The 19,941-nt window shown below is 34.3% G+C and overlaps 4 protein-coding genes across 7 annotated transcripts; 1 reads left to right on the top strand and 3 right to left on the bottom strand.

Annotated features, from left to right (window-relative positions):
- Positions 1-1,454: 1,454 nt before the first annotated feature.
- YAB2 (Plant-specific transcription factor YABBY family protein) lies at positions 1,455-5,466 on the bottom strand. The gene is made up of 6 exons (NM_001084021.2): positions 5,178-5,466; positions 3,045-3,176; positions 2,839-2,959; positions 2,677-2,725; positions 2,525-2,600; positions 1,455-2,004 (listed from the first exon to the last, which is right to left on the bottom strand). The coding sequence occupies exons 1-6, from the start codon at positions 5,244-5,246 to the stop codon at positions 1,897-1,899; spliced, it is 555 nt and encodes a 184-aa protein (NP_001077490.1). The 5' UTR covers positions 5,247-5,466; the 3' UTR covers positions 1,455-1,896.
- A 1,091-nt stretch (positions 5,467-6,557) lies between these two features.
- On the bottom strand, positions 6,558-9,081 carry HDA08 (histone deacetylase 8). 2 transcript variants are annotated; one of them, NM_100719.4, is made up of 3 exons: positions 8,509-9,081; positions 7,772-8,358; positions 6,558-7,112 (listed from the first exon to the last, which is right to left on the bottom strand). In NM_100719.4, the coding sequence occupies exons 1-3, from the start codon at positions 8,750-8,752 to the stop codon at positions 6,810-6,812; spliced, it is 1,134 nt and encodes a 377-aa protein (NP_563817.1). In that variant the 5' UTR covers positions 8,753-9,081; the 3' UTR covers positions 6,558-6,809. The 2 variants fall into 2 exon arrangements, with proteins under 2 accessions (NP_563817.1, NP_001320319.1); NM_001331774.1 differs by having other exon boundaries at positions 6,558-8,358.
- Positions 9,082-9,321: 240 nt separating this feature from the next.
- On the top strand, positions 9,322-13,481 carry CRT3 (calreticulin 3). Of its 3 annotated transcripts, none has more exons than NM_100718.5 (14): positions 9,322-9,590; positions 9,883-9,990; positions 10,480-10,672; positions 10,862-11,120; positions 11,401-11,457; positions 11,584-11,631; positions 11,819-11,905; positions 11,996-12,053; positions 12,146-12,213; positions 12,488-12,583; positions 12,755-12,811; positions 12,905-12,991; positions 13,112-13,144; positions 13,260-13,454. In NM_100718.5, exons 1-14 carry the CDS (start codon positions 9,479-9,481, stop codon positions 13,269-13,271), a joined length of 1,275 nt encoding a protein of 424 aa, NP_563816.1. In that variant the 5' UTR covers positions 9,322-9,478; the 3' UTR covers positions 13,272-13,454. The 3 variants fall into 3 exon arrangements, with proteins under 3 accessions (NP_563816.1, NP_001184936.1, NP_973793.1); NM_202064.1 differs by having other exon boundaries at positions 9,454-9,590; positions 11,024-11,120; positions 13,260-13,440; NM_001198007.1 differs by lacking the exon at positions 11,996-12,053 and having other exon boundaries at positions 9,387-9,590; positions 11,819-11,888; positions 13,260-13,481.
- Positions 13,482-15,694: 2,213 nt separating this feature from the next.
- On the bottom strand, positions 15,695-18,312 carry AT1G08440 (aluminum activated malate transporter family protein). Its single transcript, NM_100717.2, has 6 exons — positions 18,051-18,312; positions 17,769-17,909; positions 17,323-17,595; positions 17,000-17,121; positions 16,741-16,884; positions 15,695-16,559 (listed from the first exon to the last, which is right to left on the bottom strand). Exons 1-6 carry the CDS (start codon positions 18,250-18,252, stop codon positions 15,936-15,938), a joined length of 1,506 nt encoding a protein of 501 aa, NP_172320.1. The 5' UTR covers positions 18,253-18,312; the 3' UTR covers positions 15,695-15,935.
- Positions 18,313-19,941: the final 1,629 nt, after the last annotated feature.

Below are 19,941 nucleotides of genomic sequence, written 5' to 3'. Positions count from 1 at the left end.
AAACAAAGGATAATGAAAACGGTAATAATGAAGATTGAAGCAAAAAAACATAATAATGAAGGAAGAAAAAAGGCAGTGAAAAAAGAAAGAAAGAAAAGGAAACATTAAAGTGTGTGGACAAGACCCGTCAGAGGCACAAACAGCCAAAGACCTCAACTAACATGATTTGACGTTTCAGATTCTGTTTTTCTTTTGGACCCTTCATTAAAAATGTCATCTCTTCCCTCTCTTCCTCTCCCTCTCCTACTACTATATTTATACCTATCTCAATTCAAAATCATATATCCAAAGCTTTTCTACTTTCCTGTTTTCTTAAAATATTTGTGCATGGACGATGGAAGGTGTACGTAAGTGTCTCTAAGACTGTTGTCACACATTGGAGACGACCCCACTTCTCTAACCCTTCGTCGGGAGTGGTGGATATACGATCTCTACGAGATGCTTATCATTAAACATAGCCACCAGCTGCGGAGTTAGTGTCCATTTTGGACAAATAGAAAATGAAGTTATAATTAGTACGTAATACTGAATAGAAATTTGATGTTGACGTGAAAACTATAGTGATTGCTATTTGGTCTAAATGCTTGAGTCATTTTTTCCAAAGTGGCATTCTTTTAGCAAAAGTTGACCACAGCTATACAACAAAATATCTATAGCATTACTTTTATAATTGCTATTCTGCATTACATTTAATCAAAAGAGACAACGTTTTTCTTATAATATTCAGTAGTCACTTAAAAGAGTTCATATACGATAATATTTTATCTTTTAAGAGAATGCATGGTTTATGTAGACCACATACTACAAAAGTTTCACAAAACGAGTATGCGTTGACAAAGTCAAATCGCCCATGTTATTAAAACAACCCATGGTTTCGATTCGAATCTTGATAACGATCACTGCAAATTAATACACGACCGAACTGGTAGTTATATATCATAGACAAATAATAGCTCATTATGTACCATTTTTCCCCCATAAAAATGTGCCTACCGTCGAGAAAAAATTATATTTTTGTCAAATTCGCATCATTGATGTAAAACGGTATCGACCAAAACTAGACCGTCCCGTTTCACGCTGCTTATGATTTTCTTTGAAATAGTGAGCCGATCAGCAGCATAAAAGTGTGACATATTATTAATCATGATACTCAACCGGATTATGAGTTTTGTGGCTGACAAGAGAAGACACGAGCATTGATTTCTCATTGATTAAAAAAAAAGTATTAAAAACAACCCAAGTGAACTATTCATTGGAAGCCTTTGCTTTTTGCAAAGAATGTTTCTTTGGAATGAGTGAGTTTCAGAATTATCTCAGCACCATAAAAGTTACCATTTTATATCCCAAGATGGAATTTATATATCTTTTACTACTCACTCTATGTATATACATGTGCTTCTATGTATACACAAACTCTATATATCCATGAAATTGATAAAGAATCAATCAATTTCCACATACATCCCCCTTTAACCTCAGGTATTATCAACAATAATTACCATAAAACTAGGGATTATATATATAAAGTCGTGACCACACCTTTTCAGAATGAGTAAAGTTGAAATTTATATTACAATCTTCAGAAAGAAGATTCTTCCTAAACATTTTAGGTTCAAATTTATAGACTTCACTTATTAGGAGAATAAAACTAGAAATGAAGTTATAGATGAAGCACACGCAAGAAAAAAGAAAGGAACATATATACATACATGTATATATATGTAACGTTATATGATCTTCTTCTTCCTCGCCTGATCTCTTTCCATCATCAGCTCTCTGCTTACACATTCATTAATGCGTACGTACAAAGATAAACATAAATCATACACACGCATATATATCTATACACATATATATACGTATAAGTGTATATATGTGTGTATATATATAAAGGCTTTAGTAATAGCCATTAGACTTTTGGCCTGCAACTGACTGGTCTAATTGCTTGCCTTTCTTGTTGCCATCCAGCTTTAATCCAAAGTGAATGTGAGGAAAATGTGCCCACTACACCCAAAAATTGAAAGGCAAATTTATTTTTAAAAAACATCTAATACTGTGATATATAAACATTCCACCAATTATAAATAGTAGAACCACTATCTTATTGGTATACATACACACTTATATTTTCAAAGAGAGTGACCAAGCCCTAGAATTCTCCCACCACAGTTATTTCAATTAGTTGGTACTAATTATTGCAAACAAAAAAAACTACTATCCAATCATGTGTTCGTATATCATTTTTTATTTATTTACTTGTTAGGTTATTTAAAAAGATAATAATTTATTTTATTTTTTAAATAGTTAAGAAATACATTTTACAGAGTTATTGAATCTAAAAATACAGTATTAAAAGACTTTATAACTTTAGTTATTTTTTTTTTTCATTTTTTTTTGCATCTTCTTCCTAATTCTATATAATTCTGACATCGTCGATGAAGCTACGATAAGGATTTTTTTTTTTTTTGAGCTATCTTAGCAACAATCTACCTTGTGAAAAAGAATGGTAAAGAAGGAAGCTTACATTTTTAGCAGCAGTGCTAAATGCCTCACGGTGGCTAATCTCTGGATTGCAAGCCTTAATCCTTTGGATTTCCTCCCTAATTAACAATTTAGTTTATTAAAGTTGTAGCGAAAGAGTTAATTAGTATATTTCATCAAAGGATTAACACTTACTTGATGAATCTGTTGTAGGCCGAAGGAACACGTTGTCTTTTCTCCGGTGCTGCCACATGAAAATAAAAGAAAATTATGGACTCACTTAGCTTGGTGATTGCATATATTACACAAACTTTAAATACTATGTACGGAATGCAAGAGGTAAATAGAGAGACATACGGCGAATAGGAGGCATTCTAGGAGCCTCACGATCAATGTTTTCCGATAAATTGTTGGTGCTCCTAGAAGACGATGCACAATCTTTCCTTGTCACCAGAGAGGTTGTGTGCTGTCTATGAGGCTTCATGATTTCAAAAACTATATAAGCCAGATTTCTAAATGGGAATAATAAAAATGTTGAAGGACTAATGAATATAATATGATACCTGAAGATCTTGGTGAATGGGAGGAGCTGAGGTTTGATGAAGTGAAACTCCAATGTTGAGGGATAGCAAATTGGTACAATGGCCACATCTCACCGTCACAAGTGTGAACAAACTTGCGTATGGTACACTTACCTAATCATTCATACATGTCTTGATCATTATAAGGGACACGTTAATTGTCTTGTTTTATCACTATTTTATAATTCGAGTGGCTGGTCTCTAATGTAACGAGAGCTCTTGAGAGAGAATGTTAAGTACTACTCCATTATAGGCTATAGCACACCTTGTTTTTGGTTAATTGTAGATTTCCTATTTCCTATGTAAAGATAGTCCTATAGATTTTTATCACATGAAATAGAAAATAGTAACCTTATAGAAGTATTACCACAACTAATATTCGAACAAACAAATGATCAAATTTAACATATATAAAAGAATATGTATTTTTCTGTTTGGTGGGTTCTGATGAATTCTATGTCTGACACACAAGACCTCAAGGCAACATGATAAAAGATAGTAAAGAGATGAAGAATGGTTGATGAAGCTTGTAAGGAGAAGACAGTCATGTTAGAAAACGACGTGACCTTAACAACAGCCCATAAAGTCCTTCATATGTGATGGTACCATCTTTTTATTATAATCGTCTTATATTTTTGTGTGTGAGCGAGAGAGAGAGAGAGAGAGAAAGGATCCAATCCTAAGTGGTCAAGATCGGCCATGATTTAACAGTTTGCAGCTTTTGTATAGATCAAGAAATTGTTGCTGGAACTGGGTAGAACAAATCTTTTGTACTTTCCACTACAATACACACCCTATTTTGTGCAAGAAGACCTCTAACATTTTTATTAAATATGGCCCTTTTTGTTCCTAATCAGACTCGTGCGACATCTCCATTATTTATGTATATGTAGTATAACGTTTATGAATAATATCAGTGTACAAGAGTTTCTCATGATAAACTTTTTTTTTTTTAATTTGTCTAAACGCTAAACCATTAAGCTACATAACCTAGCTAGTTAGTTTCTCATGATTACTTAATTATATGGATCATAGATCAATAATTTATATACACACACATATAGATAGACGTATATCACTGATACACACATATCAAAAATGTACGGAAGAACTGTGGATATTATTAAATGTCACATAAAACCGTTAGATAAAGCTGGAGATAATTAGTGAAGTTTTAAGTAAATTTTAAAATCATATACATGTAATAAAATAGCTTCAGCACACTGTGAGAAACATAAAAAGAGAATTTTGGAGAACCCAAAAAATGATTTTAAAATAATCAGCTGGTGATGTGATGTAAACATTTTTACATGGACCACGCTTGTAGATGAAAGATCTATGATTGATATGATATAAGTATAATACATGTGTCACATACTACAGTTATACATATCAAAAGATTAGATAGTATGAAGTCAGACTATAAAGGTGGAAGACCCTAGTGAAAGTTTAATTTTGAGACTGCATCACATGGATGCTATCTACCAAATTCCTTTTACAGAAAATATTAATGGCTGTTGAAACTTAGGGAACTAACACCAAAGAAAATATGAATATACAAGAGTAAAAAATGAAGGATTTACTTGTAAAGAGAAGAAGAAAAAATGTCCTTAAAACGAAAATAAAAATAAAAATTCTTTAAATAGTAAAAATAGGGAAAGAAGAAGTTATCTTTGTAGACTTAAAACCTACTCATAGAGCCCTAAATCTGATCAGGAGCTGTTTCCTTTGAGTTTACTTTGTTTGAGCACTAAAATTTATGTTTCAACTACCGAACTTCTTTTGCTTCTTTTAGGTATCTCATCACGCGTTATAGAAGAAAAAAAAGGAATAAGATTTAGGGTTTCTGAAATTTAAGAAACTTTCCGGTATATATATCTTCATCAATAATTAATCACAGAAAAGATATATGTTGATCTATGAACTAGATGCAAAATTCATCATGCAATACACATATAGATATATCACCAACCATCTTTGATAGGTAAATAATATATATCTTATATAACAGTTTGATTTAAGTTAGAGAAAAGGGGATCTAGCTCAGAGTAAGTACCAAATTAACACTCTTTCTTTTGAGAAAGATTTACAATATAAAGAGGAGAGGGAGATTACCGCTAAAATCGTGGTGCAGAAGCTGCAGTGGACATAGCAAACACGCTCAGATGAGAAATCTACAGACATTTTTTTTTGTGTGGGTTCTCTCTTCAATGATATGTTTCTCTTCTTGAAACTTTTAGTTATCCCAATGAGATCAAAGAAGGAACTATTTGATTTTGGAAGAATAAAATAAAAAGAAAAGGGCAAGCAAAGAAGAAAGAGGAAGGATGAGAGAGAGAGAGAGAGATGGGTGGGGGATGAAGGAAGTGTACAAAAAATCTGAAAAGACTAATGTGGTTTATTTGGAGACGAAGAGAGACAAGTGGGGACTATACTACAATGTTCCTCTTTTTTATTTTTCGGTACTTGCATTTTTTTTTCCTTAGATAATTAGAGAGTTCTATTACTCCATAATAAAGTGAAGATTTCCCTTTGTTATTTTTATTGTTTTTTCATCTTTAGTTAAGATATATAGTCCTATCACCAAATAAGTTAATTTCAATTACATTTTTATAGGATAAGTAGTAGGCTAGTAGCTCAATATATAATCTTATTGTTACAGTCATTTTACAATGAATAGTACTAGATCATGAGAATGTGTATTGTATTTGTCTAGCAGATAAGAAATGAGATTAACAGTTCGATTAAATTTTGTTTTTTCAAACACATATCTGAAAACGATACATGGACTTTGTTAGCAGCAACAGTAAATTTAGTAAAACGATACAGTTTGTGAATTCAGGGACAATTGAAAACGATACATAATCCTCTTCAGAATCAAATAAAACATATTGCAAGTGACAATGATGGTCTATTTTGTGAATAAGTGATTAACAGTATAAAACGAAAGATGAATTCATTTTGGCATTTTCTGCAAACTTAAACATGTTCATTGGATTGGTGTAATTACTTGAAATTGAGTTTTTAAAGTTCATTAAAATCCCATTCATTCTGCAAGTGAACATAGATGTACATTTTAGATTGAGTGTGGATCAACAAAACGACATTTATTACTGGTTTAATTTTTAATAATTTATTTCATAATATAGATGTTTCATTGTTTTGTATTTGTATTTGTATTTGCAATGCAATTTCCTATTTTGTCTTTATTAACCTTTTACCAAAAATAAAATAAAAAATAAAGCGAATAAACTAATTGAACACATCTAAAGTATTTGGAATCAATGCAACAAACATTTCTTACAAAATGATTCATATAAACAAGTTTCTTTCGAACAAATCATAGAGACGAGAATACAGATCTTATCCTGACATATTTCCACGATCGAGGTTGACATGCATTTTTTACGGACCCGCGAGCTATTCTCTCTACAGTGATACTCACGACAATGCCAATCTTATTTCCAAGCTTGATTTGATTGTATCTGGAATATATTTATAAAATCTCTTTCTGCAAAATTATTATTCTGTCACAAAAAATTTGGGTTCTTCTAGTCTAAACCTAACTAGTTGTTAAAAAAAAACTCAAAAAACAAAGTCGGATCGTGTGAATAAGTTTTCATACAAAAGATAGTTTGATCAACAAGTATTTTGATATATACGGTTTGACCTGATTGATTTGGATCTGTGTTCCAAAAGGTCACAAGACAACGAGGAATAACATAAACTCATTCATACGTCCCATTTTCAAGTTCCTCTGAGAAATGGAACAAATTCGGTGTGATATGTTTTGATTGACTCCACAGCAGCAACAGCATTAGCTTCTTCTTCGGGATAATAAGCGATCGGATCAGATAGATGCGGTTCTGGAATCTTCAGCACCCCTTCGAGCATGGCGTGGAGGCAGTAAGCTGCATATGTTACATGATACCCGCCTTCTTGCACCATAAGCAACCTTCCATGGCTGTGCTCCTCTGCAACTCCCCTCATTATCTGCCCAATCCTTCTGTATCCATTCATTGTCAGGCTTTGTCTCCCGTTTGGATCAAACTGCAGATCCGACAGTAAATAGTGGTTATCCGTCAGTCCATGACATTCAAATCCCCTCACAAACTAGACAATCAGCATCCCTAGCAAATGTTTGAAACCAAACTAATGGATTTAAGCCGGAGAACTTTAAGAGAGAGTTTCCTGTGAACCAGAAAATTCATTAACTTCCATGGGCCAAAAAGTGAACAGCTCTGTTAGTAACATCTGTGCTGAATATAAATTCACTAAGCTCGACAAGGGGACCACTAGGTAGCGTAATAAGAACCATAAAAACCATATCTTCCTTTATTCCTCTCTGAATAAGAATGCAAACTGAAGCAAAGAATCCAAAGATATAATCTTATGGTGAATTCTCGAGCACCCTAGACTCTTCCAATGCAAAACCAATACCCAAATCCCTAGACAACCCATTCCTCCTTTGGTCATCTTCCATTTATACTGATTCGTTTATCTTTTGCTGACTGAATATTAGAGAGATGACATGACTAATGCAACAGCTGCACTCTTCTAACTACTTATGCAGACTTATCACAGCAGAGCCATATTGGAGCAGCATACATAAGCGATTTACTTGTAACCAAAACAATAATTGCGAACAAAACCCTGAGTAAGTGCTCAGTCAGATAGTCTACACGTATTTGGGCAAAGAAAGAACTTACAGCGCTAGAGTCTTGACCAACAACGAGAACAACCATATCGGGTCCAAACCTTCTAACTGCAGGAACCACCAGCTCATTCATGGCATATTCATATCCCCGGTCACCCGTGCCATTCGGTAAAGGGACATTCAGATTGTAACCCAATCCCACGTCTTCACCAAGTTCATCAATCGACCCTTTCTGCGGGTGGGACGATCCCCATGATCCATGGTTCATATGGAGTGACACCGTAAGAACCTTATCAGATGTATAAAACCCTTCAGCTGTGCCATTTCCATAATGTACATCGATGTCAATAACCGCAACTCGGGAACAAGAACCCGAATTCAATGCCAGCTTGACAGCAAGAGCAGCGTTGTTGAGGAAGCAATACCCATCAGCCTGAGTAGGCTGTGAGTGGTGACCTGGTGGGCGTACCAGAGCATATGCAATTTTCCCATGGCAATCAAGAATATGTTGCATTGCTGAAAGAGTTGTTCCAGCTGCAAGAAGAGCAGCTTCCCACGAGCCTGGGCTCATGAAAGTACCTGCGGCAATTTCACACCTTTCTCCTGATTTATCTGCCTCCACTAGCTTCTCAATGTACTCTGTACAAGGATCACAATGGATTACATGAGAAAGCAATAATCACAAATCAAAGTCGAATTTTTTAAGGTTAAGATTTGTCAAAACTACCAAATTCAGAAACAGGTTTTTATAAAAGTTCCTTCTTTTCTGCGAACCTTAGAGCGATGTACCTGAAGTGTGAAACATTAGAAGCTCCGAAACGATTGCTGGAAGACCGGTAAACCAATTGACATGAGGAGCGATGGGACCGCGTCGGAGAATCGAAAGCATGTTCCTGACGCGATCGGCGTTCTCCGGGTGCTTCTCCAATACGTCGAGGAATCCAGGGTCGTATCCAGTGTCGAAGACGCCTTCTACGGCGTCGTGTCGGAGCATTCCTTCGTGCCAGAAGACGTCTACGCGATTGGTAACCATCGGAGAAGCCGGCGACGAAGATAGGCTTGAGCCGTCGTCGGAGGCCAACGGTGGTGTAATAATGGAGGATGCTCACGCGCAACACACGTGTTCTCTAACCATTGAGATAACAAGGGGTATAAATGTCTTTTCCAAATAAACTCAAGGATTAAGTTAATTTCGGAGAAGAGAAATTTCGTGCTTATTGGGCCTGGACTGAACATGCTGTTAATGACATGTTGTACTGTTTTAGATTGGAGCTTTTTGGATTTCGTTATCCCACATTTAATTATTGTAGAACCTTTATTTTTTGACTACAAAAAAAATATATTCTTCGCTCTCATAAAATAAAGAAAATATAATTGAATTTATTTATGATTCATATTCGTATAAAAAACATTTGGCTACAAGTATCATGTACAAAACATTCGGCTAGATTTAGTTAGAACAAGATTTGTTATAAATCATAATGGCAATATAAGAGATTAGAGCAAGAAACATAGCAATTATTATTTGAGACCAGTTTTGCCCCATTTCTTACGATGATAAACGACTTTGAATATTCTTCAGTCCACTCCACACTGCGACGACGACTTGAGAAAAACAACATAGAGAAAAAAAGAAAAATCCAAACCTTAGGGGCAATATTGTAACTAAACCAAACGACACTGAGTCAACATTCTGCTTTGCTATAAAGGCCCAAGCACAATTTTTCAGTAACCATGATGAAGTGAGAAATTCTGAAAAATGGGATTACCTCAAAATAAGCTCAGTTTTTTCTGCTTCTTCTTCCTCGTCTCTGTACTAACTCTTGCCCCATTGGCTTTCTCCGAGATCTTCTTAGAGGAGCATTTCGAAGGTGAAGTATATATATAAACACTCTTCTCTCTTTTTTTTCCTTTTCTGGGAAACAAAACAACGATTTGTTATTTTTGTTTCCTTTTTGAATATATTGCTATGATTAGTAAGTAGTAACTTTCCTTGGTAGATTTTGATTTGATTAGGATAGTGAATCCGAATCCATCCTTCACTAGAATCTTCTATTATAGGCTTTGCTTTTCCTATTCTGGTTAATATAACGATTCTATGGTTCTGGATTTTGGCTTTCTATTTATAGGTTTATGGAATTAACTTAGTAAGATTGTGTTCAGGTGGATGGAAAAGTAGGTGGGTCTTGTCTGATTGGAAAAGAAACGAAGGCAAAGCTGGAACCTTTAAGCACACTGCCGGTAAATGGCCCGGCGATCCTGACAATAAAGGTACTTCCTTTCGCCCACCTTTAAGCACACTGCAGAACTCCGTCTTTTTGGCGTTAAGGGTCTCACTTGATTTTCAGAATACGAGAATCTATATCACCATTCTCCCTGTGATCTTTGTTATGTTGCAGTGTTTTAGTTCTTTGATATGTTCTTGTTAGCTGCCACTTGTGTGTAGATCTTCAGCTCTTTTGTTATGTGGACTAAGACATGGAGTTCGCAAGTCTACTGCCTTTCGATATTTGAAGTTATCTTGAAGAAAATTAAATCTTTAATTGGTTATAATTAGGATTTCTATTTTAGTTCTTAGATATGTTTGTTTCAGCAGCAGGTTTGTGTGTAGATCTTGAGCTCTTTTGTTCTGTGATACAATTATGGATCGTCAAGTGTACTAGCTTTCGATCTCGAAAGTTAACTTGAGGAATATAGAATCTTTATTTGGTTTAACTTAGTATCTTTTTCTTTCTTTTTTGATTTTCTTGATGTGTTTAGGTATTCAGACTTATAATGATGCCAAGCATTATGCGATTTCTGCAAAGATTCCTGAGTTTAGCAACAAAAACCGGACTCTTGTTGTCCAGTACTCAGTCAAGATTGAACAAGACATTGAATGTGGTGGTGCTTACATTAAGCTCCTGTCTGGCTATGTTAACCAGAAGCAGTTTGGTGGTGATACTCCATACAGGTAATCATACATTAATGCTTTTTCAATGAACATCAGTTGATAGAATGTTATATTGCAATCTAAGTCAAGTTGCGTTGATTTAGTTAATCCAGTGAACTTTGATAAATGATTACATGTCCATGTTTTTTACAACAAAGTCGTCACATGGTGTTGTTGTGTTTGGGGATTCTCATTAGTTTTTCTATGCAGTCTAATGTTTGGACCAGATATATGCGGAACACAGACGAAGAAGCTTCATGTTATAGTTTCATATCAGGGACAGAATTATCCAATCAAAAAGGATTTGCAATGTGAAACAGACAAATTAAATCATTTCTACACATTTATTCTGCGTCCTGACGCTTCTTACAGCGTTCTGGTGGATAATAAAGAGAGAGAATTTGGCAGTATGTACACAGACTGGGACATCCTTCCTCCAAGGAAGATCAAGGTCAAGAATGCAAAGAAGGTAACTGTCTGGGTGCTTATAAGGTTTCATAGACTCTTTCTTAAATGCAATGTGAATTTCTGAACCAAACATTTGCAAGGTTGGATAACCTTTTTCTGAGATAGTTACACTTAGCTTTTAGCTATTATAATTTATGATGTATGACGAGGAAAATGGATTATGGTTTTGATCTGAGGTTATACTAAATTTTCATAGAAGAGCAAGATATGCAGTAAGCCAGTAACACTACATTTCTTTTAGCTTTCACCTTGATAGATTCTTAACAGTCTGTATTTTGCAGCCAGAGGACTGGGATGATAGAGAGTACATCGATGACCCCAACGATGTCAAACCCGAGGTAACTTTTTAGTAAACTTAGCAATATAGAAAATACAATTTGTATTGAAAGGAAGCTATTCAGTTCCCATTCTCTTAATTCTTAGTTTAATTCAGGCAACTGGCTCGTTCTTCCTTTTGTAACCAGGGTTTTGATTCTATTCCACGTGAAATTCCAGATCGTAAAGCTAAAGAGGTATGTACTGTTATATTAGATTCTTTAAATGATTGGTCGTTATTTTTTAGTCTCAGAGATCCATCATTCTTTCTTCATTCTATATCACTGCAAATTCTGACATTATGGCACTCATTCTTTTTTGGAACTCATTACTGTGTTATAGTCTGAAGCTTTGTGTCTTGTATCTCTCTCTCTACTTGTTTAGCCCGAGGACTGGGACGAGGAAGAAAATGGTCTCTGGGAACCTCCAAAGATCCCAAATTCTGCGTACAAAGGTCCTTGGAAAGCAAAGGTTATTATATGACAGTCATCAATGGTTATATAGATTACTGTTTTTTCTTCTTCTCCATTTGACATTTCTCAAAACATTATTTTCCTACAGAGAATCAAGAACCCGAACTACAAGGGAAAATGGAAGAACCCATGGATAGATAATCCAGGCATGTTTCTACCTATTTAATGTGTATGTTCATTTTGAGCTGGATTTCTTCTTGTTATAAATACTAAGCTTGAGCTTCTCGGTTTTGCACAGAATTTGAAGATGATCCAGATCTTTACGTTCTGAAGTCTATCAAATATGCAGGCATTGAAGTATGGCAGGTAAGTTCTAGAGCTTTCTTGAATTCCATCAAATATTAACTTTTATAATCACTACATCATCACCAGATATGGATGAATATTTATATAATATTCACTGCCAATTAGTTCTTTTAACATATATATGCTGCTTGTACATATAGGTCATCCAAATTTTTAGGGTTGAAAACAAAACCAAAAGAAACAGAAAAGATCTGATAAAAAGTCTTCATTTTAGACGAGGGATCAAACTTATCTAGTGCATCTGAATGAAAAAAAAATGATCTTAACACTGCAGGTGAAGGCTGGCTCAATCTTTGACAATATATTGATCTGCGATGACCCGGCATATGCAAGAAGCATCGTGGATGACTATTTTGCCCAACACAGGGAGGTAGATTTCCAAGTCTTTGTATATCTTTTTGCTTCTTTTTGGATAAAATCAAAGAAGTTTTTTGATCTTGCAAGTGTGTAGTAATTGCAAATGGATTTTCTGCATGCTATTATATACGAAAATGTCTTATTAGTGAATTTGATATGCTATATACTTGGCCATATGCACCAGTCTGAGAAGGAGTTATTTGCGGAAGCAGAGAAAGAAAGAAAAGCTAGAGAAGATGAGGTTTGTAGTTCACAAAAAAGTTCTTGTTCTCTTTTCAAGTCTTCTCTGTATATCCTAGTTAACGAGCATGGCCATACAAATCAACGTTTACAGGAAGCTCGGATAGCACGGGAAGAAGGTGAACGCAGGCGGAAAGAAAGGGACCACCGGTATGGAGACAGGAGGAGGCGTTACAAACGGGTAAGTACTTATTTGAGTCCAAATGAATTATAACCTTCTCAACTCTGTTTTATCTGGAAACCAAGTGAGTGAATATTGTTGGAAATGGTTTGTTTTGTTTTGTTTTGTTTTGTTTTGCAGCCGAATCCACGTGATTATATGGATGATTACCATGTAAGTGTTCCTTCTATCTCAACCACTTTAAAAAGAATGGTTTATGCAGTTTAGTACTGAATCATCTTAACTGTTCTAAAAATGTAAGTTTGTTATGATTCTGAATTTCGTGTAGGACGAGCTATGAGGCGCAGAGTGGTGGGCATTTGGCAAAGCATTGGGGGAAATTATCTATATTTTGCTTTGAATGTGTGTTTGTAATTTCATAATTTGTAACCTTTTGTATTCATATTCTTATAATGTATTTTGGCATGAAAACTTGACTTGTTATTTTTCCCTTCCAATACAAAAATTCTAAAATTGGCAAGAACGACAAACTACCATGCAGTGATTTGTGAAGTTTGATAGTGGTGGTAATTTTAATTGTTTCACCACAGAAAATTTCTCTATATCCTGAAGAAGATAGCTGAGTTGAACTGAGAGGTTGGCGTTTCTTAGTGAAAATACAAAAAATAGAAATCTTTAGCTAGAAAGTGTGGTGTGGACTGATGGTAACCATGTTCATTTGGAGGAACTAATGTGAATATTAGCTAAAAGCATATTGTTGAGTGTTGACAAAATGACAACAGATAAATCGTCAAATACTACTCCACCTAGCTAATATTTTTTTTTAACTAATGTTAGAAAGCCACCTATTTGCATCCGTAATGATAAAAACTAAAAAAATATAAGATTATAAGAGTGATACATTTTGTGTGAAAACGTAAACGAAAGTCAAAAGAAAGAAAAACGAAAGAATTTTAAATGCGTTTTATGTTGGGCACAAATGTTGTGACTTGTGTGTACCTTTTCCCACTTTAAATGTACGGCTGATAATCACATCAGTGGCGACTTTAGGAAATAGAAAATTCGCACAATTTACTCGATACGCATTAAAGTCGTAATCACTAGACATTTTTGTTATTTGTCCTTTAGTGGTTCGTTTAATCTGGAACGTCCTTATAATAACATAAGATAAATATTTACTTAATTAGCTACGGAACTACATTAGTATTCAATTGATATAACTAATGGTAATTACTAATTAATTGCGGAAAGCCGAGAGAGGTGATGGTGCACGGTGCATGTGAAGAGCTTTTGATACGTAAGTGGAGCACTCATGATAAGCGAAGTTGTCTATTTATAAAGTTTAATTTACTGTGCTTTTTATAATGTGACACACTATTGGAATCCAATGACTGCATTATTTATTTATATGTAAAAAAAAAGTCTTATTGCAGTTGAATGTTGTATGTGATTTTAACGGTGTTTTGTGTTACCTGAATGTTGATGGAGGCTAATTGTAGTCCTTTCAATGTAGAAACACTAAAATAATCATGCAAATATACATATATATGTATGTTAGTGGTAATATATCGAACTGACAGAGGAAACATGAGTTGAAGTAGTCTTTAACTAAGACGATCAAAGAGCTGGGTGGTGTCAGACTCAGTAACTAGGCAAATCAATCAATTTAATTAAGTAAACAATTAGTGATCTAAAGACTTCCTACAGGTTTCAAGATCATCATAATTATTGATTATCATGTGTTGATTTCTATTATGTCGATTAAGTGATCCATGGACTAGATGGATGGAGCTTGACCCGTTTCGGATTCTAACTCAATCATATTTTTCTCTTAATTAAAATTGTTGATCGTTTAATACTATTTCAATTTTTATTATTTAGACGTCAATCAAGATTTCTTTTTAATCTCTCTGAAAATGGTTTATGAAAATTGTTGATAGACTACATGTCTCGCTCTCTCGAAAATCTATTTTAAACCATAAAAATATAGTAATTTTAAAAAAGCATTTAGAGAAATGGGCCAAGTAATGTTAAAAAACAAAAAAATTAGAGACTTATATATTCAAACGATGGAATAACGTTAACGGATATTCATACAAATCAGGGTTTAAATCAAAAGTAAGGTTTAATAATGGAGACAAATACCTATATTACTTACCCTCCACTTTAATTTGCACCCCATTGTGTTCAAGAATTTTGAAAAAGCAATTGGACGTAAAAGGGGAAATAGACAAACGAGCACGAGCCCGTGAGCTTAGGAGAACATGGGGCACCTTCATTAACATTTTCCTAGGGTTAATAATGACATCTCGCAATAACACTTATCAATCAATTTCTCGTACACAAAAAATTCTCTTTGATTAATTAAATTTTCGAAAAACGCATGTATATCATAGTCTATAGTTAGGGATATATGAATGATTTTCAATTTTCTCAATGGATATTCGTATCTGCCACCTAAGGGCTAAGTGCTCATTGATTTATCTGCAATTATTCTTAGTTATATATCACCCTGGAAAAAAAAAATTAGATATGTATTTGTAACCCTTTGTTGTCTTTTCAAAAGCGAATAATGAATAAACGTATTTATCCTTTATTGTTTTGGGTTAGAAAATATTTTACACATGTGTGCATCATCATACTTCTTAAAAATACTGAGATGTGATATGATTTTATTTTTTTTTTGGTTTATATTGTTTTGATCTATATTAATTTTTTTAATGATTTACAAATTGGCTTTGTTAAATTACTATCATTGTTTGCGGAAAATATATTGCACCACGGAGAAAATATATTGTTAAAACTTTTCAACATTCAAGTTAATAGAAACTGCATAACTTTGTTGGAAACAAAAAATATCGGAAAAACAGAGAAAATAACCGTGGTCGAATTAGGTTGGATCTAATAACAATTCCTGTTCGAGGGAACTTTATTTAATATACATGATTAGTCCCCTCCCCACCACCTCTAAACCCTATAATAAATAGTTAGTTATAACTTATTACTAATTCTTTTTAACGCCACTATCTAAAAGATCACTAGCATTAGTGTGATCACATGATACACGATTTGTATGTACATGTATATCACCATCTTCATTTTTGTCATGGATCGAATCATCATCGTTAATCTTTATGGTGACATGATGACATGAGTCCACTGAGATCTCTCCATGCGATTGCGATTGATCAACATTGTTTGATGTGTCAACGTCACCTAAAATTGTAACAACATGATCATCATCATCATGAGATTTATTTGGCATGGCTTGACCAATGCTTCCCGAATTCGACTTAGACGGCTTCTTCTTGTTCTTAAATTTTGCTGCGGATGCAAGCTCATGTACGGATTCTGAGATCTTTTCGGTTAAGTTTACAATGTCAATGAGCAGAGAAACTGTCGTCATTAATGAGATCATTTGTAGAGGCTCAACATCGTTTAAGATGCCTGATTTAAGTAAAGTGGAAAGAGTCTTGCATGCAGATTGTGAGTTTACTACATGGATATCAAAAGAAGATGATATTGTCATGTTCTTTAATGAAATGGACACTTCTTTCATTGACTTCCCCGACTCCGAGCTCATTCTTCTTAATGGTTCCTCTATTTTCTTTTTAATGTCCATTGGGATCTAAATAGAAAAACAAGAGATAAACCAACGGTTAGAAGGAACATATATTATCCATATAAAAAAACAGAGACTAAGAATTTCATTATGTGTTAGCATTTGTGATTTTAGTATTTTAATTTTTGTTTTCATCTATTATTTTAAATAAAAATTATTATTATCAAATTTATAGCAAAAGTAATACCTGCATATCTGAGTTGATGTTTGAATTCAAGGCATCAATTCGGTAAGCAGATTGCCGGAGTAATGCACCCACGGCAAGATATTGTCTCCATGGATGCCGAAATCTAAATTGGCCATGACGCGGTTCCCATTTTGCAAAATTAGCCTAAACACAAATGAACAAATTATATCAATACAAGATCCAGTCCAAGTTATTTCAAAAAGGGTATAATTATAAAAGTGAATGGAGAAGTAGGGAAATAGCTAGAGAGAGTACCCACCAAAGCTTCTTCATTGCTTTTTGAGTTGAGAACACTTTTATATCTCTCAAGATTCCTTCTCCTCTTCTCCACTTCTTTGATGTCCCCATCCTCTGTCGCTTCAAAATATTCGTCCCCAAATTCTGCCAAATTACCACTTTTTAATTCATAATTGAATATAAGGTAGGAGAAATCTAAAAAAATACCGTAAATCTTTTTCCCAAAATAAAGTTTTCAAGAAGTTTATACATTGTAGTATTTTGTGGGGCGAAAAGTTTGTTTTAATTTGTAGAGGTATTTTTAGGTAAGGATTGTATATAATCAACCCAAAGGAAAAGACAAACCTTGAAGGAAGTGGGAGAGAGTGTCAAAGTTGGAGGCAAGGAGAGAATGAAGGTCTTGTCCTGCCCAAACAGGGCAGACAAAGATAGAGATAAGCACGCAACTAACTCCTCCCATTATCACTGTCGATAGTCTCTTATGCGCCAAATCCAATATCTCGTCCTCTCTAAACCCCGAAACTGATATCAGTGCGAACGTCAATATGAATATCAATACCCCATAATCATATCTTGCCTTCACCCGCGGGAAGAACCTCACGAACGTCGACAATGCAGCTGCATATATATATATATTGTTAGTCTTCGCTCTTTAATTCGAGACAAATGTATGCATATATGCATGTTTTCTAGACTCTTCGCTCTAGCCCCCGTCCGAAAAGGTTATATGGACCAAATCATCAAAATTTCATATAAAAAAAATAAAAAAATATGAGTGTTATGAGGGTTACCTAGGACAAAGACAAAGATGGCAAGAAGAATGGGTTCTACTGTTGGACCCGACAAACTTGCTAGGTGATGAGCTCCAATCCCTAGTCCTCCTGCTACCAATGTTGCCACTGCTCTATTTAGTCCTTTCCCAAGTGTGGCCCCTAATTACACACCAAACAAAAGTTAAACAACCTTTTGTAGCCAAATTTATACAGAAAAATCTACAAAATGTTTATCGCTGAATATTAGACATATTCAAATGGTAGAAAGTGGCTGATTCTGATCACATGACGAATACTGACCTACAGAGAATTCAAAAACAACAACGACGGTCATGACAGCCCACATTGCATTGACACCGAAGTTGTCGTAGAGAGGTTGATAATAATAGAAGGAAGAGACCAAAGCAAGAGCAAGTCCCACTTTGAAAGCATGCACTACTCTTCTCGGATCTTCTTTACCTACTCTCCTCCCTTCTCTCACAATCTCTCTCACTTTCTCCATTACACCCTTTGATTATCACTCAACTTTCTGATAAGTTTCAGAAAGAGAGGAAGAAGTAGAAAGATGACTTGTTGTTTTGAGCGGATGGATCGTCGTTATTTATAATGAGCATTATGAGACTAGAGAGTCCTGTTCGGGACTCGTGAAATGTTATTTTATTATTTTAAGAAAAAAATCAGTGGTGCGTTGTACTTCATATCGTACGTTGAGGGTTAAAGAAATTGAAAATGAGAAATATAATTAACTGGAGACAGAGTATTTTTAATTAGAGGCAGAGACTAGTACTTACGTAACCAAGTTCTACTTTGGTGCTGATTTATCCGATATTTAAAAGCGGCTATTAGTAGCATACTTTAGTATTGTTCTCTTAATTTATTTCCGAAATTTCTATTAAAATTCCACGTCCAAAAGATTTTCTTTATGTAAAAATAAAATAGTGCTATCCAACATTTGTTTTCTAACCATTTTTAAAGTTGCTAGCTGTACATTTATAATCAATATTAAAAAAAAAAACGTAATTCACAACTCTTTCATTTTTCATTTAACAGAAATTTTTTATCTTTAAGAAAATAAAATAAAATTAAAACTCAATGCATTTTTTACAGGAACGTTACATCTAATTATTTCCGATTCTGAACATTTTCGGCGAGTGTAAGAAAATAATAAAATAAACAGTCTATTAATAATAGTTTGCGTTTTTGACATGAATAATCATGACAAACTCCAAATAAATAGACATTCAATTTGTCATTTTGTCCCATCGTTTCTTTGTTTCAAAGCTAGTAAAATATCCGTCCGTTTTGGGCATTCACATATGTTACTTTCACTAATATTTAGACCTACCTTATTAATATTCGACCAAATTGTCCAATTTTTTTTTTTTTTTTTTTTTTGTATATTGAACATATCCACTTAAATTCTCTTTCTCTCAACGAAAACTGACATCACCACTTCTTATGAGATTTGTTTTTTTTTGTCAACAAGAATCACAATTTCGATAATATCTAATTAAATATTCAGTCATTCATATTTCCTGAGTGAGATTTGAACTTGGAAGATTGTTAGATTTTTTTTTATCAACAAAGAAGTTTCGGATCTTATATCAACCCTCCACAGCAGAGAGATTTATGGATTGTAAAAAGTAATAATAAATGAAAATGTAGTATTGGTTAGAACGCGGAATTAGATAGCAGCTGGTGCTTTTTGCACCGAGTCACACTCAGCCTTGCCAATACCAAGTTGGCATCAACGTACGGAATCCATTAGCCATTACCCCAATCGTACAAGGCAACTTTATTATACTATAATCTAACCTAGCTAAATTCACACAATTTCCAGCTTTTGTTTCTTATATATATCCTTAATGTATTGAACGTACTGTATGTTTGTTACTTCATCGGCAAGTATGAAAGTTTGACTTTAGTGAGAAAATTTGTCACCTGAAACATTCTATTAGTTGTGCATATTACCGTATTGGTTTTGAGAATTGAAAGCGATTACAATGACGCTTTGGCACTGGCCAAGACCACTTTTGTTAACCGACTCCTCCTCTCACTGCGCCTGATCACCGCCTCCTCCAATGATAAATGATTTTTTTTTTCATACGATATATGTTTGGAATAAAATTAATTATATTCATAGAAAATAACAATCTAGAGTTTTTGCCGGACTTGTCTTTATCTGGCGCCG

Source organism: Arabidopsis thaliana (assembly GCF_000001735.4).
Source record: "Arabidopsis thaliana chromosome 1 sequence".
NCBI lineage: Eukaryota > Viridiplantae > Streptophyta > Magnoliopsida > Brassicales > Brassicaceae > Arabidopsis > Arabidopsis thaliana.
The sequence above is the reverse complement of the archived record's forward strand: the minus strand, read 5'-3'. Positions and strand labels throughout refer to the sequence as shown.

What these genes read in the sequence shown, in the direction of transcription:
- YAB2 (NM_001084021.2), bottom strand. Translation starts at nt 5,246, where the DNA reads ATGTCTGTAGATTTCTCATCTGAGCGTGTTTGCTATGTCCACTGCAGC. An exon ending in CCATTCACCAAGATCTTCAG is followed by an intron (nt 2,960 to 3,044) that starts GTATCATATTAT and finishes GAAATCATGAAG; the next exon opens with CCTCATAGACAGCACACAAC. An exon ending in TAGAATGCCTCCTATTCGCC is followed by an intron (nt 2,726 to 2,838) that starts GTATGTCTCTCT and finishes TTCATGTGGCAG; the next exon opens with CACCGGAGAAAAGACAACGT.
- HDA08 (NM_100719.4), bottom strand. Translation starts at nt 8,752, where the DNA reads ATGGTTACCAATCGCGTAGACGTCTTCTGGCACGAAGGAATGCTCCGA. An exon ending in TCTAATGTTTCACACTTCAG is followed by an intron (nt 8,359 to 8,508) that starts GTACATCGCTCT and finishes ATCCTTGTACAG; the next exon opens with AGTACATTGAGAAGCTAGTG. An exon ending in TTGGTCAAGACTCTAGCGCT is followed by an intron (nt 7,113 to 7,771) that starts GTAAGTTCTTTC and finishes TCGGATCTGCAG; the next exon opens with TTTGATCCAAACGGGAGACA.
- CRT3 (NM_100718.5), top strand. Translation starts at nt 9,479, where the DNA reads ATGGGATTACCTCAAAATAAGCTCAGTTTTTTCTGCTTCTTCTTCCTC. An exon ending in CGGCGATCCTGACAATAAAG is followed by an intron (nt 9,991 to 10,479) that starts GTACTTCCTTTC and finishes TGATGTGTTTAG; the next exon opens with GTATTCAGACTTATAATGAT. An exon ending in CCAACGATGTCAAACCCGAG is followed by an intron (nt 11,458 to 11,583) that starts GTAACTTTTTAG and finishes TTTTGTAACCAG; the next exon opens with GGTTTTGATTCTATTCCACG.
- AT1G08440 (NM_100717.2), bottom strand. Translation starts at nt 18,252, where the DNA reads ATGGAGAAAGTGAGAGAGATTGTGAGAGAAGGGAGGAGAGTAGGTAAA. An exon ending in TCTCTCCCACTTCCTTCAAG is followed by an intron (nt 17,122 to 17,322) that starts GTTTGTCTTTTC and finishes GTAATTTGGCAG; the next exon opens with AATTTGGGGACGAATATTTT. An exon ending in AAAGCAATGAAGAAGCTTTG is followed by an intron (nt 16,885 to 16,999) that starts GTGGGTACTCTC and finishes ATTTGTGTTTAG; the next exon opens with GCTAATTTTGCAAAATGGGA.